The 24,909-nt window shown below is 37.7% G+C and overlaps 1 protein-coding gene across 2 annotated transcripts in view; it reads left to right on the top strand.

Moving 5' to 3' along the window:
- The first annotated feature begins 442 nt into the window (after positions 1-442).
- The window catches only part of PLEKHA7 (pleckstrin homology domain containing A7), a 147,003-nt gene continuing 122,536 nt past the window's right edge, over positions 443-24,909 (top strand). For both annotated transcript variants that reach the window (XM_062575946.1, XM_062575940.1), the window contains exons 1-3: positions 443-525; positions 659-735; positions 1,043-1,100. In XM_062575946.1, coding sequence (XP_062431930.1) covers positions 443-525; positions 659-735; positions 1,043-1,100 — 218 coding nt within the window. The remainder of the gene's footprint in view (positions 526-658; positions 736-1,042; positions 1,101-24,909) is intronic.

Raw genomic sequence — 24,909 nt, 5'->3', positions numbered from 1 at the left:
CGGCTCCAGCGCCCCGGGGGCGAGGGCAGCGACCGCGAGCCCGCACGCTGCGCCGGGAGCGCCGGCGGGGCCTCTCTTCCCGCTCGGAGGCGGGAGCGCGCGGGCCCCGGGACGGCAGCGCGGCTGCCCGCTACGAGCGGGGCCGGCGGGAGGGGAGCGGGGCCGGGGCCGCGCGCGGGCAGCTCGCGGGGGACAAAGGCCGCGGCGCCGCCCCCCACCTCCCCCGGGGTCCCTGCGGCCGCTGCCTCTGGAAGGCGCCGCTCTCGTCACGGTGCGGAGGGCGGCGTCGCCCCTCGCCCGCGCCGGGCCGCCGCGCCTCTGGCGGCCGGTGGCCGAGGTGGTGGCGCTGCCGAGCAGAGCCGGGCACTGGGCGCCGAGCGCCGGCCGCCTGTCCGCCCGCCCGCACCCCCTCCCCGGCCGGCTGGCTGCGCGCACTGCGAACATGGCGGCGGCGGTGGGGCGGGACACTCTACCTGAGCACTGGTCCTACGGCGTATGCGGCGACGGCCGCGTCTTCTTCATCGAGTAAGGGGCCGGGGGGCGGCGGGGAGGGCGCGGGGGAGGCGCCCGGTTGCCAGCCGCGCTCCCGGCTTCGCCCGCCGCTGCCCGGCCACACGCAGTCGCTAACAGGTGCATGTTTTCCGCTTCTCCCTCCTAGTGACCTGACCCACACCACCACCTGGCTGCATCCTCGCACCGGGGAGCCCGTCAACTCCGGCCACATGATCCGCTCAGGTGGGTGCCCCGGGGGCGGCGGCGGGGAGGCCGCCCCCGCCCCGCCGCGCACCGTTAACGGCCGCCCCTGGCTCGCGCGCCCCATCGCCGCGCCCCGCTAACGGCCGCCTCCCGCCCGTCGCGCACCGTTAACGGCCGCCCCCAGCCCGCACCACCCCCCGCCTCGCTCCGTTAGTGGCCGCTCCGCGGCCGGCCCCCCTCCCTCCCGCGGCCAGAGGGGCACTTTGAGGGCACGGGCGGAGTTCTCATGCTTTCTTTCCCTTTCTTTCTCTCTCTCTCTTTCCTTCTCTCTTTCCCCCCCCTCCAGATCTGCCCCGAGGATGGGAGGAGGGGTTCTCGGAGGAGGGAGCCAGCTACTTTATCGAGTGAGTATTTCACCGGCGTGGCGGGCGGCGTTGGCGGCGCGGCCGCCGCCGGGGGTTTGCGCCACCCCTTCGCCTCCCTCCCCCGCCGCGTAACCTGGCCTTTTCGCCGCTTTAATGATTAACACTAGGGAAAGTGAAAATGATGTGTGTGCTTTCGGCGGCGGGTGGGGAAAGTTGGCGCCTGGGCGTGAGGGTTGCGATGGGATCGAGGGGAAACGCAGGCTCTCCGGATTGCTCCCCCCTCCCGCCTTGCTTTATCAGGGTCGAGCAACAGGTTTCCCCCAGAGGGAGGCTGCTTGTTGCTGTTGCTGTTTTCCCCTGCTTGGTGTTTGAAGTGCAGTTCGTGGCAGGCTGCAATGTTCGAGTAATGGTTGAAGGTGGCAGCTTGTATTTATATTAAACGGCAAGTGTTTGTGGATGCAGCACTGCTAAGTTTTGCAAGCTGACGGCGCTCAGTGTCTCATCCGAGAAGCAGGACTGAATGGTTAAACTTGCTTTGCTTGTGCTGGCTGTTGTGTCTTCAGTATAGCGTATCTTTTTCCAGAGAACAGTTAAAAACTTGAGATGTGCTTTCTGTTAAGGCTGGTTTTTTTTTTTTTTTTTTTTTTTTTTTTTTTTTTCCTCTATGAGATGCAATTAGGTTGTAATAACATGAGGGAGAAAGCTTCTTTCAGGATTAGCATAAGGCTTTTAGGAATGTAAACAGGAACATTTTAGGAATGTAAGAGTAGAAGTTCAGTCAAATCAGCAAACTTCTGGGATGCTCTGGACATATAGTTATGTATTGCTTATGAGGTCTTTTCAGATTTCTAAAGGAAGATGCATGCTTTAATTTCCTGGAATTCATAATTACTAATATAAAGGATCGTGAAGTACTTGGACCACCACATTGTTTCAACACAGAACTGGAAGGGACAACTGGGGTCATTAAATGCAGTTCCCTATAATGTTGGCAGCTGTGTGACAGATGTTTATTTTAGCAAAGCCTGCAGGGTACTTCCCAAAACCCTATGGCAAACTTGAAATTTATAGTAAAGATCTAACTGCAGAACTACAACGTGTTAGGTAAAGAAGGGGGTGACTGAGGACATCATGAATACCTCCAAGAGCAGGATGTTTGTTAAATAAATGCTAGATGATCTTGTAATGTGCATCAAGCCATACTCTAAACAGGTAGAAAAGCCCAAATGTTCTTCTTTCACTGACCCAGAAAATTCCTTCCACAGCCAGACTGGGCAATTAGTTTGCCCTCAACTTACAAACAAGAGATACCAGTCAGGCATTGGAGAGAAGCTGAATGCCATTCGTGCAGCCATTCTTTAAGTGTGGCCAATTTTCACTGCCTCAAAAAGGAAAAAAAAAAATCCTTCTGGTTTCACAGATAACTAGTAAAATCCTAAAATATGTTATCTATATGTGGTGTAACTGTAGTATAAACAGATGAGAGCATTTCTGCAAATACAACACAAAATTGCCCTTTCTTCACAGGAATATACCTGCTTGTGTCCTTTCCAGAAGCTTACTACTGCAATTTTAAATCAGTTTAGATTCCTTTTCCCTGCTGCTTCGTTAGAAGACCATTCGTGTGTCTTACTTGTCAAGTGATCAGAAATCTTCTAATGTCTGACCCGTTAAGTCCAACTTGTGTCCAGTGTGTTGTCATTTGAACTTGGGTTAATAGTGTTAACTTAAATTGGAATTGGTACAGGAAATGAAATATGGAATAGAGTGTATATTTTACAGAGTGATCAGATAAAGTTGGCCATTTTGCTTCTGCTAAACAAAGTTTTGAGAGGGGCAATGATATTTTTTAACATACATCTGTTCAACTGTATTGCTTCAGACCAAAGGTTCACCTGATAGGCATCTCCTTTTCATCACTGCTGAAGAGGATACCCTTTGGAACTCAGCATGTAGTGTTTCCTCTAGCGCTGTCTGAGCCTTTTGTTTTCAGCTCAGAGGCTTCCTGAGCCAGGTGGAGTTTCTCTCTTTTCTTCCATGAATGTGTTTAGTTCCCTTTGTGGTCATACCAACTTCAGTATCTGCAGCATCCTTAGGGAGTTCATAGCTCACTACTCTCTTTACATTCTATGTGGCCTCTACCTGATGAGTTATCAGCTTATAAAAAAGGTTATTGGTTCTTAAATGCATATTTTCACATGTGGTACTACTAAACTCCATCTTCTAGCACTCTAGTTACAAAAGAACTCAAGGTTCTGGGCATAACGATCCAGTGCTATTTGTACTGGTTATAGTTTCCAGTTTAATGTCATGCATAGAAATTTCATGAGGACATACATAGTTCTTCTGCTTGGGCTACTAATGAATTTATGAAATTGGATCAGTCAGCACACTGAGCTCTGAGGAATGGTGCTAGTAACCTCTTTTTCTCATGGTAATTTACAATTTTAATGTAACCTATTGCAATTTCCTCTATAGTCAATTCTTACATTACTTCTACTTTGAATACTTTCCTATGGGATGCTATATCAAACTTTTACATATATATAGGCCAGCTTCAATTACATAACTGATTTCTAGTACAGTACTAATCAAAAGGTTAGACTAGTTGGGTATGAGCTATCTTTGATTTAAAAAAAAATGTAATTTATTCTACATCCCATTTATTTCTGTGTCTTTACTTCAGTACTCTGGGCTTGAAACATTGTGCAGTAAAATAGATAAAGGCTTATAAGCTGATCAAGCTTAATATTAAAACTAGATAAGCTTTTTCTTCCACTTTCAGCTAAATGAGCCAGATTCCTTGTTCAATCTCTTTTAAAAAAAAAGACTATCTATTTGATCATTCTGTAGTCATTCTCTGCACCTTTTGCAATATGAAGTCATCTTTGTTGCATATAGGCGGACAGACTCATGTACTTCTGTTCTGTACATGAAACTTTTGTGAGTTTTGTACACAAAAACCTGGAGCTTTTGTGAAACTCTTGAACAGCCGAGGTGCTTTTTTGAAGCTAAAAATGTCTCTGCCTTCTGTATTTTAGCTTAATTGCATTTTTAGGAGGACACCTGCATGCAAAGCACATGGAAAATGCTGCTAATTAACTGATGCATCAAGATCTTTCTTTGTTGCTCTAACTGATGAGACTGTGCTTTATATTAGGAAGTCATATATGAAGCTGCATTCTAGTTCTTCCTGTTTCAGCCCATCCAGTTCTTCCTGAATCATCCTCTCTGTATTGATTATTCTTTTTGGTAGTGGCAAAGTCTCTTAGTGTAGTCTTACTAATTAAAACAAATCACTAATTAAAATATTAAATAAATGACTCAACTGATCTTTGCTGATCACCATTTGGTAGTTTCAGCAAAATCTCACTCTTTCTTTTGCAGCTTATCTCCAACTTAAATAGATTTGTCTTAAATGGGAAAATGGGATTTTCATATGTTTTTCCATATACATAACCTCAACATCTTTGTTACTCTGAATCAAATAAAGGTTCAGCTTAATCAGCCTTACTCAATGTAGATACTGATTGTTAATGACTACAGTCATCTTTGCTAGTCAACTATGAGATTTTTTCATATATATGACATATTTCCTCTTTCACTTTGAGTGGCAAGGATGTGTGCGAAAGAGCAAATCAAATTTTTGATTAAAAAATTAAATACTTCATTTGCTTAGTATGCCTACTTTTGATCCATTTGAAGAGGACTGTTGATTTAAGAGTGATCTTAGGACTAGATGTTTCTTTGCCTAATGGTATTATAGCTCTTGAGTTTCCTGAGTGCGAGTGCTGAAGACAGCTTGAACTACTTCTTTTTTGTTTTCTCTGATGTTTTTGAAGTATAGGTTGGGCAAATGGTTATGTTGGAGTCATTGCAGGAAGAAAGTTGTTGCTGAGCACACTTGTGGGGTTGAATGAAAGCATATCACTCAAATTTATTTTAGCTGGTTGACTTGCTGATGTGAAGTGATAAGTCCAGTTGGCAGACTCTTGTTGGGAGGGAGATGTGACATGCAGGGAAAATAGTGACTGATGAAAAACAGTGCATGTATGCATTATAATTCAGGTTTTTATTTCAGTTTGGTTGTTATCTTCCACTGATCATCTGAACTCCTGAAGTTCGAATATGAAACACTGGGAAAAAAAATAATATATATATATATATATATATATATATGTGTATGTATTTTTTTGTTACTGCTTCAGAACTTTGAAAGATTGAGGTTTGTGTTTATATGAAAGGATTCAGTCTTCCACTGTTGGATATCTAACTGTGACTCAAAGTATTACAAGAAGTGTGCTGCAAGCTACCAAGACTGTTTTAGAATGCTGCAATAATATTGCACCTCTCGAAGGTAATGTTGCATTCAAACTGTAGTCTAAAATTAAGAACAAACAAGTGGAAATCAGTACTTAAATAGTTGAAGCTAACTCTGTGATTTATTTCTGAAGTCAGTTGTTTCATTTGAAGTATGTCTGACTTGGACTCCTCCTCAGGTATATCGATGAAGAAGAAATAGAACTCTTATCCAAACAGTCATGATTCATAGCAATAGCCTGTAATTGTTTGCAACTATTGCTATTTAATGTGCCTTTTATTTAGTCTTTCTAGTATGTAGGATATATGCATGGCACGTTTCAAGTATTTGGAAATACTCTTGCAAAAAGAGTAAAGTAAACAAAAGGATGCTTTTGTAATTTTAATTCTGCCATGCTTAACATATCTATTGAGATACTATATTACTGAAAATTGTACAGGAACTCAGATTCACCCCGTGTGGACTATAGATTATACCTAATTAATGACTACTTAATCATAAGATGTCAAAGGGGAAAAGGCTGTCTGGATTATTGAATCCAGTCTGTTTGATTACCTGAGAGTATTGTTTTATAATCTCATTAATAAACTTAATCATAATGTTTCTTAAGCCCTGCAGAACTTCCTGCCTTCTCTGCTCCTACTATAATGTTGAAGACTGCTCTTTAGTGGTATTGTAGGTGAGCTAAAGCACATACTTTAGTATGTGTTGCAGAGCCTGGTTTATATATGGTTTTATTTCTTCTTGTGCTGTTTTCTGTGATGGTGGTTGTTGTAGGAATAAAACATACAGAGTACTCAACTGCTATGAGTAAAGAGAAGCGATCTCCCTTATGATGAGATCTTCAATACAGATGACGTTCTTTGTGTTTTTTGAACCTGTGCTTGAGATAAAAGGTTTTAATTAGTATTTCTATATCTATTTGTAAGTATACAAAATGATGTGAAATGCACCTGTGAACATGTGTGAAGAACAGGCTTATGAAGTACTTTGCTCTGTCATTGTTGTGTATAAGCAGTTTGAGTTGTATGGAGTTCCCAAAGTAGACTAAAAATTGTCTAGCTGGGAGCACATAAACTCACCAGTGAAAACTGAAGAACTTGCACTGTCATTAGAGAATCTGAGGGTAGCCTCTGGCAAAATGAAAGAACTGTGTGCTGTAAAACTTTGTGGAGAGTCTTTTAGGGGAGGAAACCTGGATTAGTTCCACAGCAGAATGCTATGGCTTCAGTTTATAAATCTTGAAATGGACTGTATGCAGCAAATGTAGGCATAGGTTATGACTCAGCACTAGAATTCAATTCAGAATCCTCATGAAGAGACTAGATTTCATTCAGGTAATTTATACTGATGGAAGAACAGATACAAAATTAAGAAGTGGCAGAAAAATGCTAGAATTAGATTGTATGTTGAAATGTAGGAGGAAAAAGCTGTTCCATCCTGCTGTTCTGCTTAGATGATAGATGGTCTTTAGCGGCCTCTACTGGTTTATTAATGGGAAATTAGGCAATGAGAGAAAAGATCTTTTTTTTTTTTATATATTTTTATTTTTTTTATTGTTAAGAGTGTTCTGTTTGAGGGATAAGCGGGGGGAGAACTATATACAAAAATAAATTGCATTGCTTTTAAGAGTTTGTCTGCATCTTTCCTCTTGTTCTTTCTTCTCCAGCTCTGGCTTGATCATACAGCATGTTAACAAATCGTATTGCACAGAATGGCAGATAGCAAGTTCAATATCCCATCCCAGTTTTAGGTAGATAAGTTAGTGATGTTTCTTTCAAGCTGAGGGAACACTTAAATTTCCTCTTTTGATGATCATCAAAGCAAGAGAGACCACTACTTAGAGTGGAGTAAATGCTGAAAAAATTATATGAAGGCAGAGAGATTGTGGAAAATTGCAGACAGCAGGATAAGTATTTTGTAGCTTAGCTCCTAGAAAAAGAAAAAAAGATACCTGCTTCCTGAGATGCAGTGTGCCTCCTGGAAGGGCAGGTTTGGAACTGTGAAGAGGGAAAGTGCTATGTGCGATTTGATTCTCTGATGTGTACGAGGAGGAACATTGTGTGCATTACCTGGGGGAAAAAGTGTGTGAGAAGAGAGCTGGCTTTTGTTTTGTTTCTAAAACAAGGTTGCCCTAAAAGGTACTTGCCTTGTTTGTTAGTCCCTGTTTGTTCTTCTTCCAAAATAGACACTTGTTGGAAAACTAAATATTGACTACAGGAGAAGTCAGCAAGGGTAACAGACACATTTAAAGCATGGTTCCCATCAACTTGAAATGCTATTTTGAGTGCTGAGTGCTTCTGAAAATCGGCTTCCAGAGTTTCAAGGTTTGTCTGGGAAACAGAGGAATGTTCTTTTGTTCCAGTCTAGGTTATATGACTTGCTTATGTTGTAGCTTATGAGCAAGGGAAAGATCAGTTTCTAGAGATGCCAATATCCACTTTGACTATGAGATAATTCTTTGTAATTTCGCATCTTGTTCGTTGCATGTTCTATTGTGTTTTAATATGAAGCTGTTAGAAAAACTTCAACCATTCAGCCTCATTCCTGAATTAGGCTTTACATTTGCATTCACTGAATCTGTGTGTAAATATGTGCATGTGTATTGGAGAGTTGCATGTTTCAGTGAAGATTTTAATATTTCTGAAAGTCTAAAATGTAAAAATAAGTACAGTTGTGTAGGTATAGATACAATCTTTAAAAGTCTTGATAATCCTGTGTTAGATTTCAGACTACTCTGTGAAGTGTGTGTAATATCTAGGACGCCATTGCAGATTAGAAAATAGATCATTTTCAACACTTAATTTTGTTTTCTTGGTTACTCAGTAAGTATCGAAAAAAGAGACAATTACATTTGGGATAGTAGAATCTTTATATTAATACTATACGTTTTGTTGAAGAACAGTGTTTTAAGCTATCGGTAGCTGTTGTACTATCTAGCAACTGGAGCTAATCAAAATCACAGAATCAGTAAGGTTGAAAGATGACCTAGTCCAACCTCCCTCCTCAAGCAGGATCATCTAGAGCACGTTAGACAGGGTTGCATCCAGGCGGGCCTTGAATATCTCCAGAGGAGGAGACTCCAACCTCTCTGGGCAACCTGTGCCAGGGCCCTGTCATTCTCACAGTAAAGAAATTCTCCCTCATGTTCGGGCAGAACTTCCTGTGTTTTGGTTTGCCTCTTGTCCTGTCACATGGCACCACTGAAAAGAGTTTGTCCCCGTCCCCTTGACACCCTCCCTTCAGGTACTTGTACACATTGATAAGATCCCCCCTCAGTCTTCTCTTCCCCAGGCTGAAGAGGCCCAGCTCTCGCAGCCGTTCCTCGTAGGGCAGATGCTGCAGCCCTCTGAGCATCCTTGTAGCCCTACGCTGGACTCTCTCCAGTAGCTCCATGTCTGTCTCGTACTGGGGAGCCCAGAACTGGACACAGTACTCGAGAGGAGGCCTCCCCAGGGCTGAGGAGCGGGGCAGGATCACCTGCCTCGACCTGCTGGCAACACTTTTTCTAATGCAACCAGGATACCATTGGCCTTCTTGGCCACAAGGGCACGTTGCTGCCTCATAGTCAACTTGTTGTCCAGAATCCGAAAGGATTACTTACGTAGACGAGTATATTGTGCAAGATGTTTTTGTGTTTAATTATGGAGAAAACAAAAAAGTACATTTTCTAAATGACTCTTGCAGTATTAAACAATCTGAGTACGTGCTTCGGTAAAAATAGAAGCATATGCTTTGAAGTACGTGGGACCAGGTTTTTTCCTTGGTTCTATGTTCTGCACTTTTCTATCTTTCCATTTGCTACAGATTTTTATATTTTTTATATTAAGAATGAATTTTCACCTCACTACTGATAAAATTTACCATTACCTCCAAATACTACATTTCATTGCTACACATTAAGTATGCTATTTTAGCTTTATAGTGCTGCATCCCTGTGAGGACTAACTTTAATAAAGTAATGCCACATTTGTTTAACATCACTATCCAATATGATTGTACATTCTAATTTACTGTTAAATCTAATTTGTTTTTGCATGTGCTCCTGGACTTTTTTTTTATGCTGTAGCAAACATGCTTGTTGCTGCACAACAAAAAGCATTGACCTTGGCTTGAATGATGGAAAAGGATGGGGCTAAAACATCATGTTACTTGTAGTTTTAGTTGCAGCATTGCGACAGCCTGTTTTACAAAATCTGCTCTAGGATTTTGTTCTCAGAAGCAGAACTCTTAATTTATAAGCAGATTTGTAATTTTAAAAAGTTAAATTCCAAGAAGAATCTGTTTAAGCTTCCAACCCTTCTCTTTTTGATTGTCTGCCATGTACCATGTAGTGCTTGGCAAGTATATTACTGACTTGTCTAGACACGTATGAAAGCTTGTTACCAATAGATGGTAGGTATGTGTTTTTCTGCCTGAAATGTTCTCTAAATCCTTGTTTTCCTTGTTGTTTACCTTTATCTTTAAAAGCTTTAGCTTGAAAGAAACAAAAACACAAGAACTTCTGAAATGAGTTTTGGATGCAGTGGTGAAATGAAGTGCTTGAATAGTCCTGAATTTTGTTTTATATGCAGTGTTCTGTCACACAAAGATTTTTATTTATTTACTTTCTGGAGGCCAGATACCCTGAATTAAGGACAAAGTACTGAGCATTTGGTAAATGCATGTTCATTTTGAACCTTGTTGTCTATAATTGGTAAAAAGATAATTCTCCAGGAGCACTGTGTCGACTGAGATAGTCAAATATGACTAAGCAGCAAAGCAGACTGTTAGTTTTCTACTTTATTTCATCTGAAAAAATGTAAAGTTATTGTTAGGATGTAAAGTAAGCTACGTACTAACATGTGTTAGTACTAAAAAAAAAAAGTAAAGTTATGTAAAGCCTCTTGCAATCTGCATATTTGTTTCAAAATGTCATAGTTGCACGTTTTTCAAATTTGGAAAATGCTTGAGCAGAAGCTTTCAGTTAACTTACGTTTTTACTAGGTTCTCCAATTTTTTCCTGTTATTTCGCTGTCCCTTTTCTGGATGGAAAGGAGACTAACTTGGATTAACTTAGGATATTGGTGTTAATAATATGATGGAGAGCAACAAAAAAGTAGAAATGCAGGGTAAATCAGAGGGCAGATACATATGTATGTGTGTGTATATATTTGGTAATAGTTGTCTTTTTAAGCTGAGTTTTATGTGTTCTAGACATGTAGTCTGCAGGTTTAACCTCTTAATGCTTCAGTTCAAGGCATATTTTGGATCAAAAGGAAAGAAATTGTCCTTCAAATACCTAGAACAATAAATCTGTTATGTATTTCATTAGAATGTTTTAACATATGAGGGCTGAACTGTTCTAAAAAGTAGCATTAATTTTTTAAAAAATATATATTTTTCTGAAGATCAGGAGTTGTAACATCAGGTGTTTGCACGAGGAGAAAGGACTGGCAAAATCTATATGAAAGTAGTTGCTCCAGAGATTGTGGTTTTAATTTAAAACCATGTCCAGTTAACAGGGTTAAATTAAAATTAAATTATGAAAGGTTAGCTGCAAAATGATGAGACCCACTTTTCTTAGATGACTGTTACTAGTCGCTTGATATTTATTATTACCATCTCAAGATATCAGCCCTTCTGAACACTGTTTTGGTTTTGTTTTTTGCTGGTGCTCTGTACAGCTGTGAATATACTATATAGACAGCAGGTTTTCTGTGTAGAAAAGAGCTGATCACCTTAAGACAGCAAATGAGATATCAGGCTTGTGTACTATCCATTTTTTTAAAATCTCTTCTTAGGCAAATGTTTGTATTTTTAGAGATTCAATTGTCAACATGCCATTTTTTTTAATGTGAAGTTGTTGCTTGTTTTCCAGCTAAGGCAGTAATCTTTGTTAAACATTTTGGGGGAAATGTCTTTATTTCCTTCCTTGCAAATCGTAGACAGATGCTGTTCTTAAAATGCTACTTTTGTATTTTTCTTTTCAGCACAGAAGTACTTGCCACCTGAAACTCTCTTTCGGATAGCAATAAGATTCGTTCCTTCAGCACAGTATATGCTATTACTGCAGTATTCAGTTTTGAATAGTCTAACCTTTTTCCTTTTGCTCTTCCAGTTAGCTATGGTGAGTTGAAGTTTAAGTTCTTTGATTAAAAAAAAAAAAAAGACCAATGGCTTATTTTTCTGTTTCATGCTAAGTCATTACATGAAATTCTTTTAGTAAGCAGGTTACAGGTATTGAGTTAGACTTTGATATGCTAATTTATTGATCTGAATCCTTACAGTTAGAATGTGAAGTGATAAAATCTTAAACTTCATCAAGGTTAATATCACTGTGACATACTTTCTGATGTCACTACCTGGGTTTTTCTTCATACTGTTAACTTTTTTGAGAAAATAAACTCGCAAATCTTCAACTGAGACCTCTATAAGAGAGGATTGTATTTCCATACCCTTGGAGAATATTGAAATGTGTAAGAAAACACTAAAACAACTGCAAATGGAGGAGGAAAAAGAATGAATCTGAGAAGGAATTAAAACAGCACTTATTTTAATGACTTTTAGTGCATTTTCGTCTGCTCCATGTTCTTCAGCATGTCATTGTTGGGCCTGAAATTGAGGTTTTACATAGGGATTTTTATTGTAGTTGAAGGAAGAAAAAAAAATCACAGGTAGAAACGTTAAATTGCAGTTACTGTTCGAGTAAACGTTACTGACCCAGAACATGCAATGTCTAGTTAAATGCAAGATATGGAAATACATGATTAAGGTATTCAAGCATCTTTGATAATACCCTATATTATTTTTATGCAGTAACTATAAAATTGTGGTAGAGTAGTGCTTGCCTACAGATTTACAAATAATATGGAATTTTAGATTCTAGTAGTTGTGCTTCCACATAGTGAGCAATGTGGAAAGGCTGCCACAATATTAGCGCTTCTGTCAGGTGATCCAGAGAATTTTGATAGAAAGTTCTTCAGGGTTTTTTGTGAAATTTAAATAACTGTAGCACATGATTGTTGGATTTCTGCGAGGAGACTTGCAGTCACTTATATATGCTGACTTCAGTAAGCAAAATGGGATCTCAGCTGGGCTATTCCTTGGGAGGCTGCAGAGTAAGACAATAGCTGAGCTACAGCTGCAGTGTGTGAACCAAGGATTCCTGGAGGGCTTGCAGTGCTCGCTGCATGTTGGCGCTGTGAACTTGTTGGCCGAGGGACAGCACATGCTAGGTGGCAGGCCCAGCGGCTAGTCCGTGGCTGCTGGCCCCTTGCACTGGGCTGGCAGAATCTGCTGTCATGCTGCCAGTTTTAATAGTAATGAAAAAAATGCCCCAAGCATTTGAAGTTCAAGAAAACACTATGTAAACCAAGTTTGTATTGAACAGGTTACTAAAAGAGAGGGAAACATGGGAAGTATTTGAAGATGTAGATTGGTGAATTGATAATCTTGATACTGACTTTTGGATGTGTGCATATATTCACAAATTATAAAAAGCTGAAGCATTTTGAACAGACAGCAGTGTGAACCTGAAAAGACCCCCAAACAGTGTGATTGTTTCTGAAAGAAATCCCAGGGTGTTCATCCCCTCTTTCATCATGAGGGTTCTAAAATAGCCTTTTTCTGCAACTTTCCCTGCATCATCATTGTTTGTAAGGAAGCTTACTATTTCTTTTCCTCATTGGCCAGATGCAGTGGTCACCTAGTGTATCTGAAGTTCTTGTCATTTCACCAGCCAAACCTGTGGTTCTGGTAGCTTAGGAGGGGAGCTAGGTAATGAGGTGTTTGGAAACCTGCAGAAAAAGACAAGCAGGCAATGCTCGCAAGGTGAATGGTGGAGCTATGTGTCAGTCACCTATGAGGAGAATAGATTTTTGAGTTGAGTGTAGTGGTGGACAGGACACACAATGATGTGGGTGGGTTAGAAGGCAATGTTTTGAATTATCTGAAAATAAAGCATTAAATGATATCTATAAATAACAAGAACTAAAGAGAGAAACCAAGGAGGAAAAAAGTTGGAGTTTCTGTGTGTGTATACTTTAGTTTTCTGCTCCCTCACCACAAAAGTATCAGTCTCAGAGAAGGGAGCTACCGATACCAGAAGTTCAGTTTTTACAGCTCATCCTCCTTGACATTAGTTCTCCTCCTAGGGAACTAAGGGAACTACGGTTAGCAGTTTGAAGGATGTTTCTGTTTCACTAGCATGCTGTTTCTGAGTCACTGTGGTAGCAGACAGCAGAAGTTCAAGTACACCAAGACTTATGGAAGTCAGATTAAGCATTGCCTGAGATGTTTTAAAAAGAAGTTGCTGCAGGTTATGTTTTGGAGTAATATAGCTACAAGAATTTTCAAATTGTTAATGTTAGAAGAACATTTTGTTTGTGTGGGCAGATGAGAAGACCTAGAAACCTACATTTGTGCCGTCTTATAGCTATTTTTTGAGTGGTTTCTATTACTGTGATGAGGTAAACTATATAAAGGTCTATTACATTTTTGCTTGAGAATAGAACAAAGTAGTGTATTTTTTTAATAGATAATGGCCTGCTAGTGAATATTATCTTTGTTTCATTTGAAAAGAAAATTTCAAATGGCTTATTTCTGATGAATTGTTGAGATTTACTTGATTAGAAGCACAATAAGAAATTATATCAACAAGCTGAACAAACTGTAATAATTCCAAACTATGTAATATCGAAGTAGTCTATTAAAGGACAAACTTTTTGATGTTGGCAGTTTTTCACCAAAATGTTAATGGTAAATTAACTTTCTTTTTCCTGTACAAAATGAACAATAAGACAAAATGAATAATAAGTAACAAGTTTTCTAATTGTGATCAAGTCTGCATAATGGTTTGGGGTGAAAGTGAATTGGAGAGGCATATCAAGAATGCTGTTCTTAGTGAATATCAGCATTTCATAGAACACATAAGTGGGGAAAAAATATTTGATCAATTTAATGAAGTTATTAGTAAGTGTTCTGTGGCAACGTTCCTTGGTTCTGAATGAGTATAGAAATCTGAGAGTCTGACCTCTGCAAATACATTTAAAAATTAGACTTTTATTGTATTATTCATTTCTGTGTTTTATTCAGTCAACTCAGCAGCTTCCATGCCAATTAACTTGATGTTCCAGTTATTTTGGCTGCTGAAGCTTGTACAGAGAATGCTAAATTGCAGTATAATGCTCGTCTACTGGAGAGGTGACTAGAAGTATGAAGAAGGTATGAATTTGAAGAATTAGAATGTGAAGAATTAGACTAGACTTAGCAGCATTAGGAAAGCCCTTTGTTTTCAGCTGATTTGAAGTTGACGTGCTTGTTCCTGTGTAGTGTTGTGGCTTTATATAGGCTGAACACTAGTTCTACAACTATGAAATAAATGTTTAGGAAGCGTCCAGATACACTGTGTAGAAATGAGCTTGTTTAAAACAACATTCCTGGAAACTTTTAATGTCTTGGGAGGTATATAAAAACAATTTCTAGCTAATAATTGAAGAAGTTACTTTTTGCAGAAAGGTGGGATCACTAAAAGTTAGTATTAGTTGGAACTGCTGGAATATAAACAAAATGACTTCTGTCTGTGAAATTTATCCTGTTTCCCAGTTGAAATAGTTTTGATTACTTGTAAGTGTGGGGTTTTTTTGTTGTTTTTTTGTTTTTTTTTTCCATTTGGAGAATTTGAATGAATTTGGAGAAACTCTTCAGTGGCTATTTCATGTTGCACCAGTGTTTCCATCAAATGAAATTTGGTGATCTGGAGCGTAAGTCACAAAACAATTCAAGCTGTGGCAGCCAATATGTGGATTGCATTTGAATTTCAGTTCTGAAATGAGCTAAAATAAAATGTTTTTTCTTTTTTGTATATGATAGAAACGGATTTTTTTAAATTTCGTGATCATTGATTTTAATAGGCAGATAGGAAGTTTTGGTTTCACTTTCTGTTTTCAAGCCAATTTTAAACTGGAACCTTGTAAATTTGTTCTTTTCTAGCTGGTCATGAATTGAAAAACAAAAATGAGCTTAAGTATATTCCTGTTTTTTTTTTTTTTTGACAACGTATGACATAGCTGTTAGCTGAATAAGAAGGGAAGATACTTTCTTTTTATCTGCCTAGAAGCTAAAGCATTAAACAAATTTTTGAAAGTAGTTTAGAGGTACAGGAGTTAATTTAACTTTTCCATGACATATGATAATTATGTAATGATATCAAGTAACATATGCATACGTTTTGAAAAACTAATATGGCCTTACAGCAAGGTCTTTTAGCTTACTATCTTCGTAGAGTAACATCAAAAATGCTACTTACTGAGACAAAAGCCTTTAAGGAAGTCTTTCTGTATTTCTTAATGCTAGGAAAAAATATTAAATATCTGAAAGCTTTGGAAAACAGGAACAGTTCTAATGCAAGTTTCAGAATTTATACTGTTTCAGCTGTTAAAGGCAGTCAGAGTTCGACAGTAAATGTTTAGCTCGTAAATGTCTTTGTGTGGTGGGTGTTTCTTTTTTTAAAAAAAATCTTTTCTACTGAGGAGGGTAAAAGCTGTTGTGTTCTACTTAGCTCTCACTGGATATTCAAATAGACTATGGTAACTCTTACATTGTCTTACATTGGAGCGTTTAATGTTTTTAAGATGCTTAATAATGAAAATGGATGCATAGTGCTCAACAGATCAAGTATAAACTTCTTACTGTAGTTGTTAGACGTGAAATAGCACAAGAGGGGAACATCCTTTGAAGTTTTCTACTTCTTAGCTTGATATATTTTTTTTCCTCCCAAAGATGTTGAGAATAATTCTTACAGACCAGGAAAAAACGTGCATGTATATAGGTAAAGCATCTTTGGAAATAAACTTAAAACTATAGGAAACCAATTGTTAGACTACAATATAATGTTCTGTTGTGGAAAGCTAGTGCTTGTATATGAATGCTTGGAAAAAATGCAGACCAAACTGCTCACATGCTACCGCTTACAATGCACTTACGTACATTAAAAAAAAAAAAAAATCAAGGTTTCTTAGAAACACAGGCCTCTCCTTAGATTTCTTGCTAAAGAAGCTTATCTTAAATGTCATTGCTTTTTTTTTCAGGTGACTTTTGTAAGGCATACCTGTATAATGTGTTATCTTAATTACTCAGAGTAACCACAAACAATGAAGGGACCTATAATAGATGGCTGAATACTTGCATTTTTACAGAACTGGTAATGCAGATGATGTAGATACTGTTATTGATCGGAAAATATTCCTATTTTGTCAAGAAAACTGGGAGATAGAAATGTGAGATACCTGTGGCCAGCAAACTTTATTTAGACATACACACTGATGTGAAATTCTAAATGACAGACCTTCTTTAGCATTTAACTGCTCAAAGATTATGAGGCTGGGAAGCAGCCTGCTCTGCCTGAAGGTGTAGCCACTGCTCTGGAGGACAGACTTGCTGAGGCGAGATGGGTGGGTACAGTGAATTGAGAATTTCTGTCTAGGAACAGAAGAAGAAAGGGCTAAGAAAGCTGCAAACACCTTGAAACAGTGCTCAGGTTAGTGATCTAGGCGAGGTTATGGAGAGAGGAATTTTTGTTGTAATATGCCTGAGGAAGGCTGGTTTGAGATGAAGCCTTGCAAGACTGTACTGGCTGGTGACTTCTCTATCCCAGTCTTAGGTGTGGCTTAACAGCTGTTCTAAAGTATTAACGAAACTTGAAACTCAGTTTCTTTTTTCTCTACTTGACTAACCTATCCTGCTCCTTCTGCAGGTGTGTACAACATGTATTCTTTTTCTGATATTCTGCAGATGGTGGGGGAGGATTAGATATGACTATATAAAAGACTTTGGCTTTGATTTGTTGGGATCTTCACCAGATACCTAGTTTTGTGTATCTTCCAGTGGGTTGGTTTTAGTCAGTGTTTGTTTTTCCTTTTAGGTAGCAAGACAGTGAAGTAGAGAATAGGCACTTCTTAGCATAACTCTGGAAAGCAATGTTAATTTGTCTGGTTCAAAAGGGATGAAAACTTGATTGATCTTGGAAAGAAAAGGGCTATTCTGTTGGACTGTTGTGCTGAGAAGAATGTGGCTTAATGACTTCTGATTCTTTTCTCTTAGAGAATCCTTACTGGAAATACTGCATGAGCAGAATGATTGATCAAAAATACCCCAAGTCCTACTAGTTTTCAGTGTTGTCCTACTGCACTAGTACACTATTTTGCTGTTCTACGTAGTTTCTGAATTCTCTGAGTAAATTTGCAACATGTAAATAGGGTTTTGTTCTAAGGAATCAGCTTGTATATTCAGTGCCTGTGATGTTTTTGTTTCCATGACCATTGCATAGAAATGTTCTGTTGGATTTGTGCATTCTGTAATCAATGGGGCTCTCTGAATACTGCAAAAATTAAAATTAAAAATAAATCCACTGAACAGTGCATGCATCTGACTCCTCCCGAGGAAACTTATGCCTCAGCTAAATACAATTTTGAGAAATTGCTCAATGATACTTCTCAAATTTTCATCTGTGCTGTTACTGATGAAGTGATAAAATGATTTCAGTAAAGCTTAAGTGATAGCTTTAGTTAAAAAGAAATGTTTTTATATCTCTTGTTTTTAATTTCTTATATAACTTGAAAATTTAATTGAAAACTTTGCAGATGCCTTTTTATAAACCAAAGGTGGAAGATTTCTGTCTCAGATGAGAAAATTTCAGATATTTAAGTCACTGAATTGTTTTAATTGTTATATTCTAAGGTTGTCTGAATATTGCAATTGAAATTTTGGTTATGATGGAAGGCTTAGAATAGGTTCTGAAAACATTTTTAAATTATCTGTTTAAACATCGAGGTAGGAGTATTGATTGAGTAACTTGTGGAATAAAAAATGTTTTTTATCTCAGACATAACACTTTCAAACTTGCCTTTTTCAGTCATTTGTAATCTGAATTGCTATCAGTTGGGAAAATGCAGCCAAGAGTGATCTGTTAAAGAATGTGCTCTTAACTGTGCTGCATTGTATATGCAAGATGGGTAATCCCTCCACTTACTGGGCATTGGGATTTCCACGCCTGTTGAAATTTAGCCTCAGTTGAAAGGCTTTATCAGTATTTTTGATTTGCTTGCAAATGAACTGCTATGTTTGTGTTGTTTTTGCAGACTAAGAGATAAAATGCAGCAAAGTAAAATTACGTGGAAGATACTGCTTTCAGTTAAAGGAATTGAAGCCTCTACAGTCATAACTTTACTATAGAAAAATATGCAGTGTGTTAGCTTTGCTTCATGGGAATTCTGAACAATATCTACAGTTTTTAGTTTTGTTTATTATACTCTTCCCTGTATCTTATTTTAGTTTCAAAGTAAAAATGAGCCCGTAGAAATACTTTTTTAAAAAAAGTATTTTCGTTTATTACAAGAATTGAGCACAAAATGTGCGGGGTTCTGCTGTACCACAAGGGGGCATTTTTTGGTGCCAACTCTGCAACACTTCAGTAAAGGAGGAAACATGCTTTTGGATATTTCACTTTGGATGCATTTACCTTGAAAATAAAATAGAAATGATGCTTCTATACTCTTTGTTTCATAACAAGAATAACTTAGAGATATTATAATTTTCCCAGCTAATGAGGAATTGATGAACAAGATTTTTATAATTACATAAAGCCTAAGAATTCAAAATAAAACAGAAATTCGTTGGATTTAGGATTTTGTGCTGGTTAAGTTAAATTAAATGATCTGTTGACTTGGTATTGACTACAAAGAGTAAAGTTGGACATTGAGGAAAGTATGATGCTGAGACTGTTTCCTTCTTAGGTCAAGTAATTTTTAATAATATGGTTCAGTGTGAAACGTTACTATAAAAGGTGTGCCCTTTTGTTTTATATGGAATGCAAGACTAATAATTAAACTAGAGGAAACGCAACTGCAAGTACTATGGAATACTAGTGTAAGACAACCTCATGCTAACATTTCTAATGTTTGCAGTTTGTCACTGAAGATGAGTGATAAATACTGTAAATGGAGAAATAGTTGGATTTGTGTATGGTGTGTAATGAATTTGACTTCCTATTGAATTCAGAGATGCCTACCCTTTGTAGTAGGGTGGACCACAGTTTCCTACAGAAAGCCTTGGAGAGCTGTCTATGTTGCTTCCTTGTGTATGTAGACAGCGGCATGCCATTGCTCCATCATATGACTGGGACATGTGTGTGCCTGTTACATGCGGGGGTGTATACTCTTCACGACATGGAGGCATCCTCTGGCAAGCGCTCTTGTCCGGTGAGAGGACTCACTCAGGTATTTCAGTTGTTTGTCCTGACTCCCAAAGTTGTCATGTGATAAGGGGGCTTTCCTCTGTTAAGAAAGTTGCAGGAGCAGAGTACTGGAAGAGTTCTTCCATCTTGAAAAAAATGTGGTTGTGAACATCTCACCAGAAGTATAGCAGTAAGGAACAGCATGTTAACCAGATGAATTGTTCTAGCAGGTTGAATTTCTTATGCCAGCTCGACTAATCTTCATGGGCTTTATGATCTCAGTAGACACAGAACATAATTGTAGTAGGACTTGGTTTGTTTTTTTAGATCTGACAGATTTTTGTTATTACTTTAACATTCTAAAATACTCTTAATTCATAAATTAAATTTGTACTGAAGTTGTACAGTACTTGTATTTTTGTCATTCAGATGTACAGCAACTCTAAATATTTGCTTGAAGGGTGATTAAAGTATTTTGAATACTTCATGTGAAGGACTAGTGTGGCAACAGTAGTTTTGTTGCATCAGTTAATGTGGATGCCATTCAGTTAGATTTGGCGTGATTTGTTATGAAAAACATTCAGTCAGTCATCTACTGAGGTAATTCTCTACTGAGGTTATTTTTATGATGCTGTTTTTTTCCCCCCTGAAATATGTATCCTCTTGTATGTGATCTGCAAGTTTTTGTGACTTATTTGCTATCTGTTAACAAGATGACTTAACTGTCTGTATTTTTCCTTTAAGAGAAAATCTTTTTTATTAGATTTCTTAAAGTGTATGAAAACAGAATTGTAATGCACTTGCTTTGAAAGAAAAAAAAAATAACAAAGTGAGTACAGATTGAAAAAAGGATATACTGAACAGACTTTTTCAGCTGGAGAGTGCAGTGCTACTGTGTCCTCACAACAATTGCATTTTGAGGGTGCTGTGGAATTTTAATCTTGTTGGAATGAGAAGGCAGTGCATGTGCTGGTAACCTCTATTGTTTGTCCTCAAGGAACAATGTTGTAGTCATTAGAATTTATTAGTGTTGGGGTGGCAAATAATGCTGAAAACTATTTTATGTATTTCTATTTTTAAACTTTTTTTAGATTTTTGCATACAAATGCAAACATTGCGGGCTGCAAACTAAAGCTCTGCTCTTTTCACTGGGTTACGGGCTACAGTCATAAAAATGTAGAAAGCTGGTGGAGATGTGGATATACTTGCTTTAAAGGAAATTCTTTCTGAATAAAACTGAATACAGACTAAGTGTGTTCACTTTCTGGCCAGCCCTGCTTGGATTCTCAAAGCCTGTTCGTATAGGAAGTACTATTGTAACTGGCTCGAAGTAATTATTTTGAAAGTCATAATTAAGGTTTTGCTTGTGTTACTCATGGAATCCTAGCTGCTTTCCTTTATAAATTCTGCTCTAAATTGGCATAAACTGCAGAGGAAGCTTGTAGAAATCCACAGGTACACACCTATGGAACAGATGTAATTGCCTGCAGATACGTGCCTGGCTTGGATGTCTTGCTGCCAGTAAAGTACTTCAGGAACCCCTCTGGTTTAAAACTAGAGTCGAGGAGTGCTGACAAGCTGTGATAACTCTATTTAAAAGTACACATTCCCTCCCTCTTCCCAGACATGCACATGTATAAAGGACAGGACCTAAGTTTTGCGTGAATACAGAGCTGCAGAACTTGCATCTGTGCACATGAGAAAAAAAACACACTGAATTTATGGAGACAAGAGGTACCAAATATCTTGTCAGAAGCTATATTCCAAATGATAAAGTTTTACAAAGGTATTACTAGCAATAGATATTTCCAGTGAAGACCTATACAGCAATCACACAGAAGATTCCAGGGAAATTTCCGTTGTTCAAATTGGTAAAGCACTTGGACACTACGATAAAGAGCCTGCTGTAGTATAAAGTGTTTGCAGTTAGCCTTCTTCATAAAGACAATGATAGCATTTGTTTGTGTGTGTAATGTGAATGGCACTTTTAAAGTAATGATGTTTAACTTCTGATGCTTTCAGAATGGCTTTGGAAAATGTCTTTAGCTAATAAGATTTATCACCTGAGCAGATTTTGCTTTATAGACTGAGTATTTTTCATAACAGTTTTCTAATTTGACAGGAACTTTTTTGGAATAAACACTTACTGAAACACATTCTAAATCATACATACTTCAAAACTCTAAACTCTTAGAAAAATGGATGACATTTTTGTATGGTGCCTAAGATACTTTACCTTTTTGCAACTCACTTATATTATAGGAGAGGAAAGGAATTGATGGAGGATATGTATAAACTCTTAGTGACTGTTCCTAAACATTTAATAGTTGGACACACAGTTTTCCAAGAAATACTTGGGAGATGAATCAGCAGTATACTGTACGAATGAGCATTCTTTAGTCCCTACTGTACTTCTGGTTTTACTGTATGACTAGGTTTGAGGGGAAAAAAAATAAATATCAAAACAGTACAGCATTACAGGATACAACTAGAGCACATCTGCTGTGTGGTTTAAAGATGGGACCAATTTCAGGGATGTTAATTTGGCCATGATACATGTTCTTACTTTCATATTACCTGTTGCCATTCTATTGCAGACAAAATCATTTTTAGTACAGAGTAAAATGCCACACCAAAGGAGTCTTTCTTTAGTACCATCATCTACATGTGATATTTGAGAAGGAGAAAGAAAGGGAGAAAAGGTTTATTTAACCTGGAAATACAGCTATTTGAATAAATGATATGCCTTTGAGTACCTTCCTTAATATTTGAGCAGTTTGCAGTTTTTGCACTTAAAATAGTAGAACAATAATAGAACAATTACTAGCAGGGTGTATTTCATTCTGTTTATTAAGTTTCTCCTCCTCCTTTTTAAGTATTAGTAGGATAATGAAGTTGATAAAATTGATAAAAGTTGCTTTTCTTTGGTACTTAGTGCACACTTTTTAAAATATCCATATTACTATTATATTTGACACAAAATAAGATATCTGTACTGTCTGCTAGGGTACATACACTATCATAGATGGGCCAGTTGCATTTACCAGAGTGTTTTCGTAGTGATTATTAAAGGAGAAGAAAATCTTGAAATATGACAGATGGTGTCTTGATTGATAAATCAATAAAAGCATTTGATTATGATTCAGCTGGCTACCTTGACAGTATCTTTTCCAAATATGAAGCTTCTTTAGCAGTTAGTATTCAAACTTATCATCCATTTTGTGGCATTTCTTAGCTTTTTGTTTTTAAGCTAAATAATGAAAATAGATGTTAGAATGTATGTTCCTTTTGAATCTTGCTAGAGTTGATCTGTGAACACTGGAACAGATAGCTGTTGTTTATTCCTGAAGAATGTTTTTGATGCAATTAGATATTAGTCTAAAAATTTGTAGAAAGGTAGTTTGTTGTTTCTATATATTTAATAGAAGACATATACGTATATATGTATAGAAGACTTATATAAACCATCTTCTTGCCAAAGTTTAGATTACTTCAGCTTACAGTACTACTAATGTACCTGTTTGTTATGTACCCCTTTTAACATTGTTGTAGTATACTTGCTGTTGTAGTACATGAAGACTTGCTAGATCTGTGTAACTGTAACCATAGCTGAGATCTTGTGTGACCTTAAATTCAGTTGAATCACGTGACTGCAATTAAGTCTCATTATGTGTGCTTCATAAGTTCCATTCAGTTATCTGGGCTGTAATCATCTGCAAAAGTAGTGGAGAGGCTGTATTCAGCAGCCACGCGGAAGAAATACAGGAATGTGTAAACAGTGATCTGTGAATAGTTCTGTAGCAGTTACTTCTATCAATTCTATAGATAGAGTTGCCTGCTTCTCTCTCAAAGTAAGCAGTAAAGCAGTCAGCTCTTTAAATAAAAGTCAAAACAATGTTGGCAGTGTTGGCTGTTTTGAGACCCTTATGTCCTGCCTGTAACCAAGGCACAGAACTTCAAAATACGCTTCTGAGAACCCACCACTTCTTACCTTTAAGAAGTATATGTTTATTGGCACACTAATAAATTAGCGTACACAGATGAACAGCTGAAGTAATTAACAGTTTTATTCCGATTGTTATGTTTAAATCTCATATCTTGACTTTCTGCAGAAACTGTTTACCTTCTCTTTTCTTTTTGTATGTTGTCGCACTCTTTGCATGCATTTCTACCGCATTTAAATTTTGGGGGGGTATGTTAGTGAGTATATTAAAAACTGAAAGCTTGATGGTCAGAAGTCTGCATTTTAAAATGGTATTTTTGTAAATGAAATGTTTCTACCTGTATGGTAAGTATCTTACTTTAACAAAGACGTTTTGGGGACTGTCTTAAAAATAATAATTTTCTATCATTAACTAAATTTTGGGCAGGATTTTTTTTTCTCTTTCTGGTTTGGAGTCTTATTGTATATGACTACTGTCCTCACTGCTAATCTAGTACAAGCTGCAGTCCTGCCTTAGAAAATGGGTAAATGCACCTTGTCAAGACTTTTTGTGATACCTATTTAACCTTTTAAAGAAATTTTTGTCAGATTTGGCATAGATATTTTCTGATGGCAGTTCTGGGTTCAGTTTCTTTGCGTTCTTGGATATACATAACATAACTGATCCTGAGAACCCTTACTTATTGTCCAGTCTAAAAGTTGCCTTCTCAGTATCTTCCTATTTCTATCTGTAAAAAAAACCACACAAACAACCCCCCAAAACAACAAAAAACTTATTCTCCAGAGTATTTGTTTGCAAAGCACTTCCCCAGCGGCATTGATATATATATATATATATATATATATATATATATATATATATATATATATATATATATATATATAATATTTAATATGCTTGAAGACTTGTATACCTATATATAAAAATATACATGTATATATACATGTCTGTGTAAATATATGTGTGTATTAAAACACACATTTAATTAAAGCTTTTTTTGTACTATATATGCAAGTCTTATGAGTGAGGAATTTATAGGTATTCAGTGGTTGTTATGTTGTTATGTAATTATGCATGCATAAAAATAAATACTGTGTAGTTTGAGGATATTCAATAGTATTCTTGACTAACGAACATTTCTGTATTGATGTAATTATCTAGGCATTTAATATTTTAACTCATATTTGTTTTTAATGCAATCTAAGAATAAATGGCCTTGGCAGAATACATGGCTATTTAAAACAAACAGCCAGGTAACACAGTTGAATCAGAAAATATAAATTGGGAAGATTAATGCCAAATTTAATTTCTTTTGTTCCTTTCATTCCTGAATTTCTACACTTGAAGAGGCATATTTTTACACTAGACTAC

The sequence above is a fragment of the Rhea pennata genome, chromosome 5, assembly GCF_028389875.1.
Source record: "Rhea pennata isolate bPtePen1 chromosome 5, bPtePen1.pri, whole genome shotgun sequence".
Taxonomy (NCBI): domain Eukaryota; kingdom Metazoa; phylum Chordata; class Aves; order Rheiformes; family Rheidae; genus Rhea; species Rhea pennata.
This window is presented reverse-complemented; position numbering and strand designations above follow the sequence as displayed.